Source organism: Tubulanus polymorphus, chromosome 4 (genome assembly GCF_964204645.1).
Source record: "Tubulanus polymorphus chromosome 4, tnTubPoly1.2, whole genome shotgun sequence".
Taxonomy (NCBI): domain Eukaryota; kingdom Metazoa; phylum Nemertea; class Palaeonemertea; order Tubulaniformes; family Tubulanidae; genus Tubulanus; species Tubulanus polymorphus.
Window position 1 is genome coordinate 15371281 of NC_134028.1, and position 14673 is coordinate 15385953.

Here is a 14673-nt window from a genome sequence, read left to right on the forward strand (position 1 = left end):
TTTTTATCTGAGTGTGTTGAAAAATAATCTACATCGTTATCGGATAATAGTTTTTTAGAATGTTTATTATAGAATTCCTTACCTTCATCAAATTGTATCTTATCTGGAATAGCTTCTTTAAATATTGATTTAAAAGCATTTGTCACTTCTATACCAGTTTTACTTTTGATTGGAATTGACCATGCGTATCTACTGAATATATCTATAACATTCAGTATCCAGAAATATCCTTTGTTGTATTCTTCTAAGTTCTTCATGTCAATTAAATCAGCTTGCCATTGTTGATCGATATATGAAACCATTACTTTTCTTGTTAAATAAGTTTTATCCATTTTCTTGTGGATTTGATATGTTGGTTGATTTTGTAACCATGATTTTAATTCGCTATATTTTATATCACCATGTGGGTGCCGTATGGCGCCATTTTCATAATCAGATTTAATTTTATAGATAGGTTTATTATCATTGGAATCATCTTTATCATCAGATTTGAATTTTGATTTATATATTACACCAGAGAATATAATAATTGTGATTAACCCAATTGTAATATATAAGTAATTTTTTCTTCCACTATTAGAAGAATCAGATGGATTATTATTTGAATCAATATCAGATAATTTCTGTGATTCATTTATATAAGTTAATTTCTTTTTCTTAGTTTTTTTAAATTCTGAAGATCTTTTACCTAATTCTCTTGCCCATTTAATTTGTTTCTCGGATCTAACCTTTTTCTTAACGCCATCACTCATTTATTTTAGTTAATTTTTGTTCTGGTTCATTTTCTGTTTCACCGTTTGGTTGTAGTACATCTGTTTCGTTCTTACCTGATTTATATTCCATAGGCTTGATATTCGAAAATGTCATGACACCAGTAGAAATTAATGTCATAACCGATCCTAATTGAAATGAAGCATAACCAACCCATTTTTGTAATTCAGTCATAACTGGTAGTCATTTTTCAAATCAGTATATAATTTATTTTCATCATCAATTGGTATTAACCGGATTCATAACTTAGAATAACATTTGACAATACCATCTGAAATAGAATCATAATGCCTCTTCATAAATCTTAAAATATTTTATTACTTTATCAGGTTTCATAGAGTCTAATTCTTGAAAAGTTATTATTTTCCCGATAAACTGATTACATTTACCACTAGCAATTAATAATTCTAGATGGTGCTTACAATATAAGTAGTATTCATAATCAATATTGTTATTAACTTGAATAGAATTAGAAACAACTGGATCCTTATTATCACTTATGCCCAAATCATCTAATGTTTTTTCAATATCAATACTATTCTTACTCGATTTCTTTGACATTTATATTAGAGAAATTTAATAAGAAAAATATTATAAGTATTATAAAATGATACTAGTATCTCTTTGGGTAAATACTAAATTGACTAGGTTAGTTAAAGTTAAAGAATTTCTATTCAAATCTATTCAAAATCTATTCAATCTAGTGTCAATTAGAATAACCAAAAGAAAATATTAAAAATATAATAGAATTCACTAGCTAGTTGAAGTTATTGTTTTTTAAATACTTTTTATTTAAATTAGGATTTAATATCTCACTACTATTGTCTATCTATAGGAGCGGTAACTATAACTGTCCAGATAAGTCATTTCGGATTCTCGATAATAAATCCTCAAGCTGAAAATAAATTCAAAGAAACGACTGGTGGAATTACTATTTCATAAACACATATATTTATCATGTAAATTTTAGCGATCGATAATAGAACAATGGAGAACAATAGAAAAGCGGTCCAATCGGACCGGTTATTGCGCAATACTTAGTTAACAGTAAACAATCAATACAGAACAACCGCCGCCATTAACAACGATCAATAATAGAACAATGGAGGACAATAGAAAAGCGGTCCAATCGGACCGATTATTGCGCAATACTTAGTTAACAGTAAACAATACAATATTAAAACAGATATATACAATCGAGATTACATTTTTTTGATATCTATATTACAATGACCTTCTGTGTTATAATTTATAATTTTGTCCAGATTACTGGATTGTTTCCAATCATTTCTTCAATTTCTGGTAAATATCTGACTACTTCACTAAATGCTAATCCTAATATTTTGAATTTTTCATATTTTATTAATCTACCTACTCTTCTCAGTTTTCTTTCAAAGCCGGCACTGATATCTCCACTCATTTTCTTAGTTTTCGATTCTTTGAGTCCCAACAGCAATTTAAGTCGCGTTGCTGGTAATTTTGGTAATTGAAGTTCGCCCGGTAATTGTTTATTATGTATTACATCACTCAGAATTTTCACCATTTCTTGATGATAATCCAGATGTTCTTGTAATTTTGTGAAGTTTGTTCGTCAATTACGAGAGTTTCATCCTCCATTTCTAGTGATTCCTGTGTTTCACTATCCATCGTTTCTGGTTCCTCTTCCGATGGTTGACTTGGAATTTCTGGTCGATCTCTGTATTCCATTTTAATCTAAAAGATGCCGTGAAAATGAATTACTGTACTTAAATAATTTTAAAGGTTTCCCTACTTCATAATATATGTACTTACATTTAGATTTAGAACTGTAAACTGTGTTTTGAGAGAGAATATCCAATACGTACTATGTATGTGAATGTTGATTTCTAACTGCCGACGTGGCACACGTTCGACCAAACTAATTATTTCTGCATGTTTGCCTGGATTGTAACAGATGTTCCTTTGTGATGTAATTGATTAATCCTTTTCAATTGAAATAGCACATTCGATCAATATTCAAATGAGGTACACCCCATTCAACTGAATATAACTGCCGCAGATGTTTTTGTAAACAACCTACAGCTAACCTAATACAATTGCATATAGGCAGTTTGACATAGATCGAAAGTAACCGGTTTTCTAAGCGTTTAGGATTCAACGTATTTTTCATTATGTGTTGAGTTCCATAATTCAACAAATGTCTTTGCTTTATCCAGTTGATCTAAATATAATTGCATATCTAGTTTGTTAGATTTAATTATATTTTCTTTCTTTTCTAAAAGTCTTAAATTTCTCCAGTTCCAGATTAGCTTCTTATTATAATCATCACTCATGTCAAATTTAGAAATCGGCAACACGTGATCAATATGAAAGTATTCACCATAATTATCTATATTCATTTTATCATCGAATTGATATATTATCCATGGTATGAAAAATTCATCTGAACAACCCAATAAATTAGATAGTGTTTCTGAATGTGTTTCTTTGTTGAATAATTGTGTTAATCTAGTCCTTAAACATTGTTTCAATCTAAAATTGAGATCTGTTTGATATCTTTCTCTCATATATTCTGTCATATAATAATTATAATGTTCTATATTATCTTCTCGATATTGTTTTGTATATAGTTTAGTGCAAGTTTTACAGGAATATTGAAAACCATCTTTGCTAATCTTACGCTTACTAAATTCTGTTAAAGCTAATTTATCTAATTCACATTTAGAACATTTCTTGTAGTATATATTATGACACCAGTGTTATTTGTAATATTAATAGTTTGTGGTTGTTCTGATTCCATTTATTGTACATATTTTTTTACTAAATTGATTTTAGAAGTTATTCATTTATATGTTATTCAATGATTTATATATGAATTATTTCGATCACACTTCACTAACACTTTTAATGTTAAAAAATCTAACTCATACAAATATAAATATTGAAATAATGTTTAAAATATATCTATATATCTATTCTATAAGAGCTCGTACTCTCGTACTCTGGCTTGAAAGCCTACTTTTCTAATTACTTATATATGTTATTCATTTATATCTTATCCATGTATATTAATATTTTAAGAGTAATAGGGGTTTAGTTGTTCTAGGTTAAAGGTTGAATGGTCGAGTTCATTAAAAACAAATATTAAAAGTAATTTAAAACTATAATATATTTTCATAGTCGTGTGTATTTTAGTTAAATAATAGAATAATTATTATTATTTGAATATATTTGATTATATGAATTTGTGTATTGTAAATAAATCAATTGGTCGCGGAGCGGAGCTTTAGCGAAGCGGAGCGACCTATTGATTATATTTTGATCCGAGTCCGTGGGTCAACAAAAGGTTACCGACATGTGTTTTAAGATAAATAACATATAAGCAGCAATGTTTCAGTATTCTTCTCCACACTGTAATAGTGACCATGGCAAGAAAACGCAAAACAAATTCCGCTATCTAAATTATTGAATCAATATCCTTAATAGATATCTGTAAGGATGTAAAAGAGAAAATGTTGCAGACTAGACACTTAATTTTTTTTCCTCAAAGGATGGAAACTTGGGGAAAAATGTTGAAAGAAGGAACGCTAGTGAGTGATATCATTTTTGACCTGCACAAAACATCAATGTTCTTATAAAATAACCCAATCCAAGACGGATCCATATGTTAATTTCATGTTGGAGTGGAATGATAAACTTCGTCAATATTCGAGCAATGGGCCGTTTATATCTACTCCTCATGAAATGTTATGGGATCTTTTTCAAAAGGATAAAATTGAAATTGATTCAGCAGGAGCAATCATCCACAGTATCGGTGACTATGTGAGAAATTATATACAGGCCAGAATGAACATTTCTGAAGAAAGAACCGAGACGAGTATTTTGAAGTGCAGGACTGCAGGACTGTATCTTGTTTCTGGTGGCTGTCCGGGACTTATGTTTTCTTTATATAAGCGTGAACGTCGAAGGGGTAATACAGAAGCCCAGAAGAAACTTCAAATCCTTTCGAAAATGATAATTTTGGACAAAAGCAAGTCTTCAAAATTGCCTGTTGAAGTTTGGTGCCGTGATAAAGGTGGACTTTACATAATCAAGCCAGAATACATGGATATGGTAAAATCAATTGATACCGAAATCATGAATTGTGTAAATGTAACCGAATTGCAAAAACATAAAATAAGAATTATCAGGGTAAGTAAACAATGTTTTAAAATATTTTTTTATTGCTCTTAATACAAAAAATACACTTCAAAATAAATTAAATGTTCATATTTTTCAGCTACAACAGACAAAATTCTGCCAAATAAGGATCTTGAAGCAGTTTTTGTCGGACTTGTCACACAAAGTGTTGGATCAGAGGTGGCAGATGAACTGAGACTGAACATAGTTTCTGTTTGGACGGACTTTTTGCGTAAATACACTCATGCGCGCATAAATGGAATCATAAAGGCAATATACGAGAAAAAAGTAGAAAAATCTGGTAAACGCCTGAAAGGAGGATCAAGCTTAAGAGAAACGCTTTATAATCTTGGAAAGACAAGAAACCCTAAACATTCTAAATCAACTCCTTCAACTTCTAAAAAACAATCTGTTCGTAAAGGAAATAAACGGTGACATGGTTATTAATTGAATAATAATACGATTCTTCATTTGATGTATATAAAGGTAACTAAGAAATTGGACAATACATGAACGTATATGTTTATATATAATCTATTTTTAGTTTGTTAATTATTTTTTTCTCATGAGTGGAACGTCCTGGGAATAAAGCGTTGTATCTCTGTAATAATTTCTCTTCTTTTTCTTCTGATGGCCATGGACCTCTCTTTTTAACATAACAGTTCTCCTTGCCTGTGGATAGTTCAATGATGTTAGTTTTCCACCCACGCAGTGTTTAAACTGCGAGAGTTTCTACTGCACTGTCATTCACTGTGAGTGGGGTAATATAATATCCAGGAAATTCAGTTAGATAGTCTTTACAAAATCCAATGAACCCAATTACCATAACACGAAGTAGATCATATGTCTGAAAATATAAATAGTGTCTCCATTTCTTATAGATGCTCATTTAAAAAGATAGCCATAGGTGCTACTTCGTTGATATGTTATCTTAGTTTACCTGCCAACTAATAAATTTCTTTTGGGATGGAGAAATCATCTGGAATTCGTCAGCAACTGAAAATAAGATAGGAACCCAAATTTGAATTAGTTAATTTCTCTATGAATTATTTCGTCTGGCAAATTTATTTTAGACACATGTAAAATGATTTGTTATATCGGTGCATTCACTCACATTCATGGTGTAGATATTCACACCAGTCCCTGAAGTATTTATATCCTTCTGAGATGTTCAATATGATTGGGCTTTCCATGTCATGAATCTGGCTATTCCTTGTCATGTCATTTGGTTTCTTCTTCAAAAAGTTGGCTGCAAGCCACCAGGTAACTTCGGGTTGCCATAACATGTAACGAGGTCCTATTCTGCCTGTTCCACAGTAGAAGTTTCCTCCAAATATCGACTCTGAGAGCCCAAAAACCAGTAAAAAGGCGGACAAAAGATATTAACACAATCACCTATTGTTCTGTATTTTCGAGAGAGAGGGCAGCACCCTCCAGTTACAACATAGAAAACGACTGATGGACATATTCCATCACACCACCCCCCTTCAACTTGTTCAAACTCCTATTTGAACAGGAATATATAGTCAAAATATCTACACAAATTAAATTATAGTCCTTATTATAGTATATTAAGCTCCAAACTTCTCGGCTCTGGATACAGTAGACATCTAACATGGCGTAGTCGTTGTTTCGCATTAGGGTTGCATCTCAGTGATGATAATACATGCAGCTTTCGATCTCCACTAATGGTTTGTGGTTTGTTTTCGGGGCGCACCTAAGCGTAGTGTCTAACCAAAAATATCTATATCATCAAAAGGTAGATACGGCCAATGGACACTGCACTTGGCTTGCCCCTCTGCCACTGTTCCTCGTCCTGGGAAGCTGAAAAATACAATCAAAAGAAAACGGAAAGAAACTGTTCGCAATGGGGTGTGCTACATCTGGGGGGTCACGTGTGGTAGTATTTGGACTGAATGGCTTTTTGTCACTAACATTACAAAGAATAAGCGACTCCAGGTGAACCATCGTTAGGTACCGAAGGAAACACATTCAGGCGCGATCTACCACACGGATTATTTCCCGACAGACATAGTGCATGGCCGACTTTTTGTAGTGGATCCCCACAAAATCAGAATCCGGGATATCTGGATGGTCGGCCTGTTGGAACCCGGCACGGAGGGCGAAGACGTTAACCCGGTTGATGTTGTTTACCCGATTGTGGTCACCACGCCAGCAAGGAGGGACAGGGGTCTGTAGGTGGAAAAGGGGAACAGAAGGGTGCTTGCCCTTGAGTAGCGCCAAAACTTCCGCCAACTCCTCTGTCGTCCTGCCATAATCGCCGGCATGGTTCATACCATGCGTGACCACAATCGCTCTTGCCCTAAAGGATACATGTGGGAGGTACTCCAACAAATCACCGAGTCGTTCACCAGGGTGGCAAATTGGAATCAAACCGCCGCTGGCCTTTAGCCCCGTAAACATCGAGTCTCCCAGCAACACGATTGGTAAGTCCTCAACTGCCCTCTGTTTCAAGTCTCCAAGTTTCGACCAGATGTACGAGGAGTCACCACCACATTCGGCCAGGGCGTTCACTAGTTCCTGGCTGATGTACTCAAATGCAGCTGTGCTCATCTTCGGCCGAAAACGTCGGGTCTTTGTCGTCTTGAGACCGGTTACTACCGCACCGGTTACTATGCGACCTGGATCCTCCACAAACGACTGTTCTACGGCAGAGTTATAAAGTCTGCCCATCTTGGCTCTCAATTCGCTGAGGGTCTTGTCCTGTCTGTGAAGGGTGGAACAGACTTCTTTCGAGACCTGCCGTTTAAGGGTCTGTGTCGCCTCGTGGAGGCTAGATAACTGGTCTAACTCGATACAGTCCATGCTAGAAACGATAAATAGTTCAAAACATGCAACGACAAGACTAAATGGCGGAGATTCCGTTCATTCAGATACCACCCGAATCATGCAAGGTGGGTGGTCCCAAGCATACCATCAGGAGGTGCAAGGGGTCTGAAATCCTAGTCACCACCAGTTACAAATGATAATAAACTGTCTACTAAAACTAAGTAAATATATAGACAGGGTTATATACAAGGGTACTAAATATATATATATAGGATTTAACCCTTTGATTTAAGGTACCGGCCCATTTCTAACCAGTAGCCTTTCCTCATGTTAATCCGGGACCGAACTTCGCGACATTTCTGGCAATTTTGGATCAGTTCTATATCAAAAATGTTGTTCTGCTCAATCTTGTCCGAGGCGACTGGAGGTCCTATAAGTGTGTTTGGATCCACCAAAGGGTCTGAGGCCCTATTTTGGTTGGCTAGCGAATCATCGTTATTGACTGTACATGAGTTTACGAACCGACTAGGGCGCCTGATCCCTACTCTGGGCCTGAGTCTTCTGTGCCCCTCAGTGTTTGTAATGTTCAAAGGCCCAGGCTTGGAGCAGTTTGAGTAGGAGGCTCGCGATGGTTTTGGGTAGGGTTTGTTACAAGAGGTTCTTGAATAACTGCCGTTGTCTCGGGGTGTGACCGTGTCCAGACACAGTCTTCATCTTCCTCCCCCTCGTCGTCATTGAGGGTTGGTTGCTCCTCGGGATCGGTCGTTTTAACCGGTTCCTGTCTAGGTTTTTTATGACCTATGGTCACGGTCTCACTAGACAGGAAGCACGGTTTCATATCATTGAAGTGCACAACCCGCTTTCTCTTCACCGCCCTCGGATCGGCGCCTGGTTCCAGGACAACCCTGTAATTCACCTCCGATAGTCTCTCGGTCACGACGTAAGGCCCTTTCCATTTCCGGTGGAACTTAGATGCCTCGTCCTTCTTCAAGAAATGGCTCATCAGCCACACGCGATCCCCGACCTTGTAACCCCCGCGTTTTGCGAAACGGTCATAGTCCATTTTCTGACGCCTTTGTGCCATCACTAGTCGATCACGAACAATGTTGTGTGACTTAGTGAGGCGGTCAGAGAGGTCCATGCCATACTTAGTCCTTGGTTGGTGGTCCTCGGGCAAGCCTACGCTGATGTCGATTGGTAGTGACATTTCCTCGGCGTACATCAAGTAGAACGGCGTTTCAAGAGTGGAGTGCTGGACGCTTGAACGAAATGCCATCAAACAGGCTGGTAGTTCCTCGTCCCAGTTTGTTCCACACTCATTGACGGCTGTAGTCAGCATGGCCTTCAGGGACTTATTGAAATTTTCCACCTGCCCATTGCCCATAGGATGGTAGGCAGTGGTTCTGGTCTTTTCAATAGCCAAGATCCTACACATCTCCATGAAAACTTTCGACTCGAAGTTCGCGCCTTTGTCCGAGTGGATGGATTCAGGGCAGCCATAACGGGTGTCCCACTCGTTCACAAGGGCACGTGCCACCACGGAGGCCTTTTCCGTGCGAATTGGCCATGCTTCGGGCCACTCAGTGAATGCATCTTGAGCCACTAGAATGTAGACGTTGCCGCGGCGGGTTCTCGGTAATGGGCCCACGATGTCTATATGTACACGCTGGAAGCGTCGCCCTACCGGTGTAGACGTCATTGGGGCTTTTGGTAGTTTGGACGGGGACTTGCACTCTTGGCAAGTTTTGCAGCCCCGAACAAAATCCCTGATCCTAGCTGAGAGGCCTAATACCCAGAATCTTTCCCTAATTTTGCACTCTGTCTTTTTGGTACCGAGATGTTTCCCCGCAAATGTATGACTCCTATGGTTCCATCAGTCAGTGAAATGGGTAGTACCACTCGGTGTCTCGTTGAGGTAGCCCCCGGAAGTGGTTTAAGCGCAAGAATGCCATCTAAAAGCTCTAGACGCTCAACCAGACTATAGAGGCTCCTCGCTGTTCTACCACACCGTTGTAGCCGTTTCTTGTCCTTGACCCCATCTCCGGCCAAGAACTCCCTAATTTCTGATATTTCGGGGTCATTTACTTGCGCCTCGATTATTTTGTTCCTGGACAAGCCAGTGGAGTGCGCTGTCAAATCGCCCTGATGTTTTGCAGTCACCTGGTATATAGATGGACCAGTGTCACCACAAGTTGGGCAGTCCCCATGTTTCCTCTGTCTCTTAGGGATGCGAGACAGGGCGTCTGCGTTCAAATGTTTGCTTCCAGCTCGATGTTCGATCACGAAATCATATTCCGACAGGCGTTCAAGCCACCGAGCCACTTGGCCCTCAGGGTTTTTGAAGGTTTGTAGCCACTTGAGTGCTGCGTGGTCTGTGCGAACTTTGAATTTCCTGCCTAGTAAATGGTGGCGGAAGTGATCAATCATGTCAACCAAGGCCAACATTTCGCGCCTGGTGGCATAATAGTTCTCCTCTCCACCTTTCAGCGTGCGGCTACTGTACTCGATCACTCTCTCAGAACCATCGTGTTGTAGTTGTGACAGCACCCCTCCGATAGCCCAATTAGAGGCGTCACAGTCCAAAATGAACTCTCCAGCACCCTCCGAGAAATCTGGGAATGCCAGGATAGGGGAGCTGGTCAGCTTTTCTTTCAGTCCGTCAAACGCTAGTTGTTGCTTGAATGTCCAGACGAATGGTTCATTTTTCCTCGTAAGGCGGTGTAGCGGGGCTGTCAAGTCGGCGAAATCCTTGATGAATTGCGAGTAATATGTCACAAGACCAAGGAAACTACGCAGTTCGGTAACTGACGTTGGGGTCGGCCAATCCCTGACTCTATCGCATTTGGCACCGTCGGTTTCGACACCGGCCTCGCTTACTACATGCCCCAAAAACTTGAGGCGCCGCTGGAAAAGCGAGCACTTCCTCGGTTTTAGCTTGAGACCGGCTTTCTGAAAGCAACGAAATACCTCTTGTAATCGCGTCAGATGGGTTGGTAGATCATGACTAAACACCACTACATCATCCAGGTAGATAAGGCATGTTTTCCATGCCACATCATCCAGTACCATTGCCATCAGTCTGCTGAATGACGCCGGGGCATTACAGACTCCAAACGGCATGACATTCCACTCAAATAGATGGTTTTCAGTCGTGAATGCGGTCTTATGTTTGTCTGATTCCTTTATTGGGACCTGCCAGTATCCGCTAGTTAAATCGAGGGACGAGAACCAGGTTGCGCCCGATAAAGCCTCTAGGGTACCGTCTATTCGACCTAATGGGTGAGCGTCTTTGACTGTTGCGTCATTGAGTCGGCGGTAATCGCAGCATAGACGCAGGGAACCATCGGCCTTTTTCGCTAGAACTATTGGGCTTGACCACGGGCTGGTGGATGGCCGGATCAAGTCGTGTTCTAAAAGCTCCTTGGTCGTCCCCTCAACAAAAGCTCTCCTACCGGGGGGTAGCCGACGGGGATGTTGTTTTATCGGTGGGTGGTCACCGGTGTCAATCTCGAATTCAAGCGAATCTGTTCGACCAATGTCAAAGTCTCCCATCGAGAATACTGACTTTAGCTCCCGTATGATGTCAACAAGCTGTGTTTTCATGTCAGTGGGGATTTCAAGCTGGTCGATTTTCAATTCTCTCAAGAGGTCCTTGAATTCAGTATTGTCACCACCCTGCAGCTGGATTTTTGGAGTTGACGGGTTTTGAGCATGGTCGTCGACAGTCATGATGTCAACTGACTGTAGGGGGCAGAATAGACCAATAGTCTGGCCCCTGTCGACTCTACAAGCCTCATCCGAGAAGTTAGCCAGCCGAACCGGTATCTGGTTTGCCTCCGGTACCACCAGTGTTTTCCCAGTGCAAAAATTATTCCGTCCACAGCTGCTGATCATCCCTGAGATCGAATTATTATGAGCATAACTCCGTTTCATGTATCCATTTACCACCACCTCGGATCCAGCTGGAATGATTTGGCTCTCCCTGCAAGCGCTCGCGCGTTTGGGGCTCTGGCGGACAGGCACCTCGCTGAGGCTTCCGAAGCGGAGCACTTTGTTACGGTAATCTATGTTGCAGCCATATTTCTCGAAGAAATCACTTCCAAGCAAGCAGTCTTGTGCCAAATCCTCACTGACGATCATGGGGACATGAAATTCTTCAGTTCCAACTCTCAGACATACATCAGCTAATCCACGTAACTCCATTGGCTGACCGGTAGCCGTTGTCACGATTCCTTCGATTGGCCTCAGTGCAGCGGCTTCACCAGTCGGGCTGCTAGAGTCCCATACCGAACCTCTAATGATTGTGCAGGAGGCACCAGTGTCCAGGAGTACCACCGCTTTCGAATGGTCATTTACTACGGCATCACAGAAAAGGCCCGAGGCGTGGAGCCTCACTGTTCCGATGTTTGTAACTAAGCTCGTCTGGGCTGGTTCTGTCCCTGTTGTTTGAACCTTGGTGTCGCGCAACTTGTGACAAGTGTTTTCCGTAGCCGGACTGGGAGCCTCACTGTTCTCCGAAGGGTCACGTCGATTTTCTTCTATACTTTGGGTATGTTGTGGTGGTCTAACAGTGATGGTTCTAGTAGGATGCGGACCATCAGTAGGTGTATCTCCACTAGAATCACATGCCGGGCCAGCAACCACATATCCGTCTTGAGGTGTCGTTTGAATATGGTTTGATGGTCTCGATATCATTTGAATATGGTTTGATGGTCTCACGGTGGTGGGGCTAGTATGATGGTAACCATCAATAGGTGCATCTCTACTTGCATCGCACGTTAGACCATTTGCCGTATTCATCCGATTTTTCCTACGTCTTGCGGGGGGTATATACAGCGGTACAGGGGGGACTATTTCCTGATGGGGTTTCCACTGCCCCCCTGAAAACCCCGCTTCTCGTTTCCCTGGTTTCCCTTAGGTAGGTGGCAGTTACTTGAATAGTGACCACTCCCCCCGCAATTATAGCATTTAACTTGTGGGCACAAGTTTTTGGGGTGGTCTGCATCCCTGCAACGCCAACATTTGTCATCGGCGGGTGGTCGACGATTGCCATTACCAGAGACAACTGCTTCCAAATGGCCTACTCGAGTCATCAGCGTTCCCATCATCGACTTCAATTCGTCGAGTTGTTTGGTTATGGCTGAGCTAGTCGAGTCGAGCTGGGTCTGGTTAACGGATACTTTTTGTTTATGAGTCGTGCCCTCAGTCAACCGTCTCGCTGTTTCCAGAGTCCGTGCTTGAGCGACTGCTGCAGCCAACGAACTTGGCTGGGCCGCATACATTGACTGCTTCGCTGAGACGGGTAGGCTATTACCTTTAAGGAATTGGTCTTTGGCCAATTCATCCTGCAGCTCGAAGGCAATGCCAGGGTATGCGTTCCTTGCCAGCTCTGCTAACTCGTCGGCATAGCGTTCCACAGATTCAGTTGTCTTTTGGTCCCTCCCATTCAACAACATCTTAAAGTCATCCACAGTCTTTGTTTGTTGGAAACGGGATGATAGCCGCCGACAGAAATCATCATACGACAGGCTCGAGTCAAGACGTAGGTTCGAGACAGCCTGGTATGCCTCATGGTCAAGTCGCATCATCAGGTGTGATTTACGCTGTTCGCCCCCGTTGATGCGAGAACTAATTTGGGCCAGGTCAGCGAACGCGTCAAACCTTTCGAGCCAAACGCGGAAATTGTGTCCCATGGTATAGGGCTTGGGTGCCGGAATATTGTGCATTTTCGGGGTGGGTGCATCTCTCGTCACGACCCTCTCCATCACTTCAGTCAGTCGCTGGAGGATGGAATCCTCAGATGTTTTCAAATTTTCGGCTTTTGTCTTCGTTGGACGGCCACGTTTTGGTTTTAACGAGAGGTTACCCTCCCCATTAACCAGGAGGTCATGATGTGCAGCTCCGGACGTTGGTGACATAGGCCTAGATAAGGCCAAGGGCTCACACACATCATTCTCAACATCCGACATAATTACTATTCTTTTATATAAATGACACAGAAAATACAGGACCGCAAATAAATGTAGGGGAAACAGGCACTTAAAAATACTAAATATGTACTAGGAATTACGAAGTAGGTAAAAAAATACGTTAAGTACACACAAAAAGTAACAGTAATTTACACAGACTAAACGGAGGAAAACGTGTTCACCGCTTCAACTCAATTTCAACTGGTTTTTTCACAATCAAATCCCACCGCTGCCACCAGATGTAACGAGGTCCTATTCTGCCTGTTCCACAGTAGAAGTTTCCTCCAAATATCGACTCTGAGAGCCCAAAAACCAGTAAAAAGGCGGACAAAAGATATTAACACAATCACCTATTGTTCTGTATTTTCGAGAGAGAGGGCAGCACCCTCCAGTTACAACATAGAAAACGACTGATGGACATATTCCATCACACCATGTTCTGTAGAGTTCGGCAAGCACTTGCGGTTGCTATAAATAAACACAGTTCGTGAAGACTAGGTTCTGACAGTTATCTCTTAATTAAGTTTGAATTAATGTTTTTTATACCTGCATGATTTTTGCTTGTTTAACATTTAGCTTAGTCCAGGAATCTCGTTCTATATAAGATTTGATCAATCCTGGTACCATCCGAATATGATTATCATCTCTTCTTTGAGTTTCACGATTCCACATACTTTTTATTTCATCCCATCCGAATTCAACTCAATTCATGAAGTATTTCGTTCCACCTGTTTGACTTGCCCACAACTGATTAATTTGATTTTTAAGCTGTAAAAAGAAACATATCAATAAAAATGAGATCCTTCAATTATACTGTAAAATACCATATTTCAACTTGGATAGAAGTGTTTGCTTACTTGATGTGATGGACGGATGACAAAGTAAATTTTCTTTTCCGGTTCGTGGGGGTTCATCATCCAAGGTTCAACTTTATGTCGATCTTCCTGGGCATCCTTTAGACCAAAGGCACCGTGCGGATAACCAC

General features: G+C 40.6%; 1 protein-coding gene across 1 annotated transcript; it reads right to left on the bottom strand.

The window, feature by feature from the left end:
- Window positions 1-6311: 6311 nt before the first annotated feature.
- Window positions 6312-14049, bottom strand: LOC141903890 (uncharacterized). Its single transcript, XM_074792257.1, has 2 exons — window positions 14039-14049; window positions 6312-7756 (listed from the first exon to the last, which is right to left on the bottom strand). The coding sequence occupies exon 2, from the start codon at window positions 7753-7755 to the stop codon at window positions 6922-6924; it is 834 nt and encodes a 277-aa protein (XP_074648358.1). The 5' UTR covers window position 7756; window positions 14039-14049; the 3' UTR covers window positions 6312-6921.
- Between the last annotated feature and the right edge of the window lie 624 nt (window positions 14050-14673).

Coding starts and splice junctions, on each gene's coding strand:
- LOC141903890 (XM_074792257.1), bottom strand. CDS start 7,755: ATGGACTGTATCGAGTTAGACCAGTTATCTAGCCTCCACGAGGCGACA.